The 6669-nt window shown below is 46.1% G+C and overlaps 1 protein-coding gene across 2 annotated transcripts; it reads right to left on the bottom strand.

Annotated features, from left to right (window-relative positions):
• Positions 1 to 3229: 3229 nt before the first annotated feature.
• On the bottom strand, positions 3230 to 4756 carry LOC307247553 (histone H2A.Z). Of its 2 annotated transcripts, XM_080023720.1 has the most exons (5): positions 4646 to 4750; positions 4262 to 4339; positions 3806 to 3919; positions 3586 to 3715; positions 3230 to 3500 (listed from the first exon to the last, which is right to left on the bottom strand). In XM_080023720.1, exons 1-5 carry the CDS (start codon positions 4646 to 4648, stop codon positions 3439 to 3441), a joined length of 387 nt encoding a protein of 128 aa, XP_079879846.1. In that variant the 5' UTR covers positions 4649 to 4750; the 3' UTR covers positions 3230 to 3438. The 2 variants fall into 2 exon arrangements, with proteins under 2 accessions (XP_079879846.1, XP_079879847.1); XM_080023721.1 differs by lacking the exon at positions 4262 to 4339 and having other exon boundaries at positions 4646 to 4756.
• Between the last annotated feature and the right edge of the window lie 1913 nt (positions 4757 to 6669).

The following is a 6669-nucleotide window of genomic DNA, read 5'->3' as shown; positions in this document are numbered from 1 at the left end:
ATGAGAAGTCTGGCCTGCTGGCTATTCAGCTACTCTAAAGCCACTGAGAGGGGCCCAAGTTTGATTTTGACCAGAGAGAGAGAGAGAGAGAGAGAGAGAGAGAGAGAGAGAGAGAGAGAGAGAGAGAGAGAGAGAGAGAGAGAGAGAGAGAGAGAGAGAGAGAGAGAGAGAGAGAGAGAGAGAGAGAGAGAGAGAGAGAGAGAGAGAGAGAGAGAGAGAGAGCCCTCCTGGTTTGCGTCTTGTGCTTTTCCAGGGTTCTCAACCAAGCGGGAGCCATTACGACTTGATGTGGAGGGCCAATGTGGAACTGCAGTTCAGCTCCAGAAAATCCAGACTCTAGTGAAGACTAATGGGTGTCTTGGGTTTGATTTTGGTTTATATTAATTATGTAAGAGGGATATATTTGAGGGCGTGGTTGCTTGGATTGACAGGTCTCTCTTTTTTTTTTTTTTTTTTATATAACCTGTGCTGTCAGCATGCTGGGCATACGACACAGAGTATTTGAATGCCATTTGCATCCAGGACAGAGTTAGTCTGCAAGTGGAGTTCAAGTTTTCAACCTGCAATGCAACTCTTTATTAATTCTTAAATCATCAAGAACTGCTACAATAACTCTGTCCTGTGGACGCCCTGTAGAATGACAAGAGCACAGTTTTGGTTATGGAGAGCCACCACCAACCCCCATCTTTGGAGAACTATTTATCATGTTTGGGTCTATAAACAACTGATCACTACTCCAAGAGGGGGAGAATCACCATGGTGAGACAAATAAACATAGAACCAAACAACATTTACACAAAAACAAACATTGAACGACAACATGTATTGAAAAACTGAATTAGGTCCAGGAAAACTGGAACTACAACTGGTCACGTGGCCTCTTCCTGTCATAATTATGGCAGTAAATGAGGGAGGAAAGGAGAGGAATGCAACCAGGAGGGTGCTGGGGTGCACTCCAACAACACCCCCACACCGAGCCACCCACCACCCAGAAAACCCCAGTGCTCAATGTGTGCTGTTGGCAATTGTAAATGAGGGAGGAAAGGAGAGGAATGCAACCAGGAGGGTGCTGGGGTGCACTCCAACAACACCCCCACACCGAGCCACCCACCACCCAGAAAACCCCAGTGCTCAATGTGTGCTGTTGGCAATTGTAAATGAGGGAGGAAAGGAGAGGAATGCAACCAGGAGGGTGCTGGGGTGCACTCCAACAACACCCCCACACCGAGCCACCCACCACCCAGAAAACCCCAGTGCTCAATGTGTGCTGTTGGTAATTGTAAATGAGGGAGGAAAGGAGAGGAATGCAACCAGGAGGGTGCTGGGGTGCACTCCAACAACACCCCCACACCGAGCCACCCACCACCCAGAAAACCCCAGTGCTCAATGTGTGCTGTTGGCAATTGCAGTTAAAATTGCGGGGTGTGTGAGTGCGAGTCCATCAGGCCAGTCGAACCCGAATCACTCGCACCCCTCCTGTACCGCAGACCCTGGTCTGGTGGAGTGTTGTTCGGAGTAGGATTGGTGTGCGAGCGTACGTGTTCGAAGCGAATATGAGTGGGATTAAAATTTAGGGACTGACTAGAAACACGCTGCGGCAGGGGCGTGACAGGCAAGATGGCAGCCGCCCGCCGCATCCCCACCCACATAGCTCGCACCCTGCCCATCCCGCAAGCCCTAGGCCTATTGTGTGGTGTATGTACTGAGTATGAGTTTTGGCACTAGGAGAGATAGGCGAAGCGCGACCAGATCGACATAGGGGCGCAGTATATATTAATTATGTAGGAGGGATATATTTGAGGGCAGGGTTGCTTGAATTGACAGGTCTCTCTTTCAAGTTGGAGCATGCATGGGTTTGAGATTGGTGCAAGTATAAATCCTAACTTGAGGCTTCTTAATGTCTGTTCAAAACCAACAGGTGATGTCATAAACCTTTTATTTTTAATAGGGTTAGGAAAAAATGAATGCACACACTGCCCAATAAATATATAAATATGTATTCTATTTGGCATAAGGCACAATCATGAAACATACATGAATTATAAGGAACAATAAAGTGAGAGTGATAAGACATCACAACAAAGCAGAAATAGGGATTATTTGCTTATTAATACGAATTATTGGTCGCCTGATAATGATTATTGTGCATATATCAACAATGTGATAACCTGGATACTTTGATAGTTTTTATTCAGTGACCATTAAGTTGTTTTTTTACTTGTGATAGTTCCATCAACCATTATCGCTATTTATAAACATGTGTTGATGTATAGCATATAGAATAATCTGAAATAAAATGACACTTTAATCCCGAGAGGGAAATTCAAGATTAAAAAAAAATATATAAGAGTCACAGCAAGGCAAACGTCATAATAAAAGGGGGGTACATAAGACAGTTACAAGTTCTAAAATGTGACGTTTGGATGTGATATTGTCATTACTAGAAGCCTCTACTCCAGCTTTCGGGGCAACTGCGACAGCAAGACTCGTCTCTAACTGCTCTAGATAAATGTTCTGTTTATTCCAAAGTCATTGACTTGATTTAATTAGCAGTTACATCTTTATATGATATAGTGAACGAGCTGCAACTGGTCTGACCAACATGAGGTGAAATACATGTGGTGTGTCGTCACTGATGTTATAGCGCAACCTAGTGGATGACGCCATGTCATGAAAATGCTATGCAGTCACTATCATAAACCACGTTCAAGGGGTTATGTCACATACATACCTGTATATGCCGCGAAATGTCACGACACCCGGTGATTACACACTCTAAAAATATTAACATGCGCGTAATAGACATGAGTTGCTTGCGCAGGTGGCCACAATCACAATTCTATAATAGAATTAATTGGCTGTGTTGTATGAAATCTACATTAAAATCCTCCTAAATGAACCTTACTACTTCTCAGGCTTATGTTGCTGAAGCCATGTTTAAAGTATTTAAACATGCTGTGTTGGCAACATAGCTCAATAGTGCTACTACCCTTTCAGATACTTTGGCACTCCCCACTAACATGCAACGTGTGTGTACTTTATCCTTCAAATTAAACTAAGTAGGAATCTGGTAGCCCTTGCTTTCACACTTCAGTGCCACAATAAATAAAGTGTGGAAACCCAACACATTGACTCACTGAAGCCTTGATTGTACAGATAATGTTTAGAGCAGGCTTGTGTGAAAAGGATGACTTTCAAAAATAATTAAATGACTGACCCAAGGCAAATACCCTTTTGAAGTTTATTAAAACACCACATTAAACACTGGGATGCCACAAAAACATAAGTACCAAAAAAAAGCAAAAAGCAAAGCTTCTCTGAAGCCACTTAAATAACCCTGGTGAGTAAACGCAAGCCCAACAATACAAATGACGTGTACTAAGCTAAAACATGTGATGCAGACGTTGTCCCGAGATGGCAGAACTTCAATGGCACCTGTTATACGGTCTTCTGTTGTCCTTTCTTTCCAATCAGAGATTTGTGGATGTGGGGGATGACGCCTGCAAATTAAAATAAATCAGCATGCGAGCACACGTCGTTTGGAGAAAGTTGCGCTTATAGCCCGGCTTCCGCCGTCCTACTTACCGCCACCGGCGATTGTCGCCTTGATGAGCGAATCCAGCTCCTCGTCTCCTCTGATGGCGAGCTGCAAGTGGCGTGGGGTGATGCGCTTCACCTTGAGATCCTTAGACGCATTGCCTGCCAGCTCCAGGACCTGCGCTCCAGAGAGGATAGGGTTCGAGCCACAGGTGAGCTGTATAACATTTTGAGTTCAGGCTACCCAGCACGACTCCCGACTCGTTACCTCGGCAGTGAGATATTCGAGGATGGCGGCACTGTAGACTGCGGCAGTGGCCCCGACTCTGCCATGACTCGTAGTTCTGGACTTGAGGTGTCGGTGGATGCGGCCCACAGGGAACTGAAAGGGTGAAAAAAAGAATAAAAGTTAAACATAACCAGGGAGACACGACAGGGTTTGATTTGGCAGGTCTTTCTTCATTTAATTCTTGTCTCACTTAAACTGAATAAATCTTGAAGAGTTCACTAAAATATAAAATGAATCCCAATTTCATTAAGGAATAAACCAATAGAATGCTACCATTTAAATCCAAGGAATTCCAACTATTCAGGAATATTTTGTCCATCTGCTTGCCTTGTGCGGCATGTGTTATTAAAAGCATGTACTTAGCCTGTAATATTTACATTTGATTCAACCTCTTGTCCAGACCTGAACCTTTGAACGCGGTTTCCGAAGACAAACCTGCAGTCCTGCTCTCTGGGAGCGTGAAATAGCCTTGGTCTTGGTTTTCCCGGAGTCTTTACCAGCCTTTCCACCAGCCTGGACACACAAAATGCTAGCTTAGCTCCCAAAGCAGGCTAGCGAGTCAAACAGCCATATCTGCTCGCAGTTAAAGCCCAGGAGGCGAACGCAGGACGCGTTGGTACAAGCACAAACGGCACCGGCCTCACGACCATTTACGGTCAACGTTCTGAATTGTCGCTAGAACGCGAATGCGATACGTTAGCTCGCTCCGAGAGGGTAGCGTCGAACATTCGCCGACGCTCACTCGTATAAATATGGGTGTATACTCTAGGTGTCATGTGCATGTACCCAACGGAGAACAACACAGCAGCAAAATCTCACCATTTTTTTTTTATGGGAAGCGTCTATTGCCGCTACACAACCCCCCCGCGGGCTCCGCGTCCGGGATATTTGTTTGGACCGCAACACCCGCCGCGACTTGCCAGAGACTATATAGAACACCTCTCCATCCGGGTACGCCGTGAAAGGCACGGAGCCAATCGTGTTTGGCGTCTTATTTCCCCGGCGCAGCGAGAACCAATCACGGAGAGAACGGTTCATTTGGCGGGAAAAGCGGTTCGTGGGGACGTGGGGGGTTTTCCACGTCACGGCACCTCGCGGGCTCAGAGCGCGGCGGGGACCACGCGTTGTAATGTTGTTATAGCAACGCGGAGGTTGGCGTCGTCCTCGTTCCCTCGAGAAAAAGCCGATGAGATTTTTCCCAATGGATTTTGGATGACTGCAGAAAGTGTGTGGCAAACAAACGTTTATAATAGTTAAACGTTTTGTCCAGCAGGATAATCTTCACAAATGAACACCAATTTATATTATTTTTGAAGCGTAAATGCCATCGCCAGAAGTAAAAAGTTAACATTAGGCAATAAATAAACCACACCACGGTCGCATAACTTCAACGTCACCACCACTATATACAGGTACTCCTCACTTAACGACCGAGCTCCGTTCCTACAACCAGGTCATTAAACAAATTGATCGCTAAGCGAGGACCCGTGTTATTTCACGGTAAGGGGGCGTGGCTGGTGTATATAGTGTTATTTTACGGTAAGGGGGCGTGGCTGGTGTATATAGTGTTATTTCACGGTAAGGGGCGTGGCTGGTGTATATAGTGTTATTTTACGGTAAGGGGGCGTGGCTGGTGTATATAGTGTTATTTCACGGTAAGGGGCGTGGCTGGTGTATATAGTGTTATTTCACGGTAAGGGGCGTGGCTGGTGTATATAGTGTTATTTCACGGTAAGGGGGCGTGGCTGGTGTATATAGTGTTATTTCGCGGTAAGGGGGCGTGGCTGGTGTATATAGTGTTATTTCGCGGTAAGGGCCGTGGCTGGTGTATATAGTGTTATTTCGCGGTAAGGGGGCGTGGCTGGTGTATATAGTGTTATTTCGCGGTAAGGGGGCGTGGCTGGTGTATATAGTGTTATTTCACGGTAAGGGGGCGTGGCTGGTGTATATAGTGTTATTTCACGGTAAGGGCCGTGGCTGGTGTATATAGTGTTATTTCACGGTAAGGGGGCGTGGCTGGTGTATATAGTGTTATTTCACGGTAAGGGGGCGTGGCTGGTGTATATAGTGTTATTTCGCGGTAAGGGGGCGTGGCTGGTGTATATAGTGTTATTTCACGGTAAGGGGCGTGGCTGGTGTATATAGTGTTATTTCATGGTAAGGGGGCGTGGCTGGTGTATATAGTGTTATTTCACGGTAAGGGGCGTGGCTGGTGTATATAGTGTTATTTCACGGTAAGGGGGCGTGGCTGGTGTATATAGTGTTATTTCACGGTAAGGGGGCGTGGCTGGTGTATATAGTGTTATTTCACGGTAAGGGGCGTGGCTGGTGTATATAGTGTTATTTCACGGTAAGGGGGCGTGGCTGGTGTATATAGTGTTATTTCACGGTAAGGGGGCGTGGCTGGTGTATATAGTGTTATTTCACGGTAAGGGGGCGTGGCTGGTGTATATAGTGTTATTTCATGGTAAGGGGGCGTGGCTGGTGTATATAGTGTTATTTCACGGTAAGGGGGCGTGGCTGGTGTATATAGTGTTATTTCACGGTAAGGGGGCGTGGCTGGTGTATATAGTGTTATTTCACGGTAAGGGGGCGTGGCTGGTGTATATAGTGTTATTTCACGGTAAGGGGGCGTGGCTGGTGTATATAGTTTTATTTCGCAGTAAGGGGGCGTGGCTGGTGTATATGGTGTTATTTCACGGTAAGGGGGCGTGGCTGGTGTATATAGTGTTATTTCATGGTAAGGGGGCGTGGCTGGTGTATATAGTGTTATTTCACGGTAAGGGGGCGTGGCTGGTGTATATAGTGTTATTTCACGGTAAGGGGGGTGGCTGGTGTATATA

The sequence above is a fragment of the Zeus faber genome (genome assembly GCF_960531495.2).
Source record: "Zeus faber genome assembly, chromosome: 22".
Lineage (NCBI taxonomy): Eukaryota > Metazoa > Chordata > Actinopteri > Zeiformes > Zeidae > Zeus > Zeus faber.
Note: the sequence above shows the minus strand (reverse complement) of the source record. Positions and strands in the feature narration are given on the sequence as shown.

Bases quoted from the DNA above. Each gene is read 5' to 3' on its own strand.
- LOC307247553 (XM_080023720.1), bottom strand. The intron at 3,920-4,261 runs GTTTGTCTTCGG...TCACCCTTTCAG, and splicing joins CCCAGAGAGCAGGACTGCAG to TTCCCTGTGGGCCGCATCCA. The intron at 3,501-3,585 runs GTAAGTAGGACG...TTTAATTTGCAG, and splicing joins GGCGACAATCGCCGGTGGCG to GCGTCATCCCCCACATCCAC.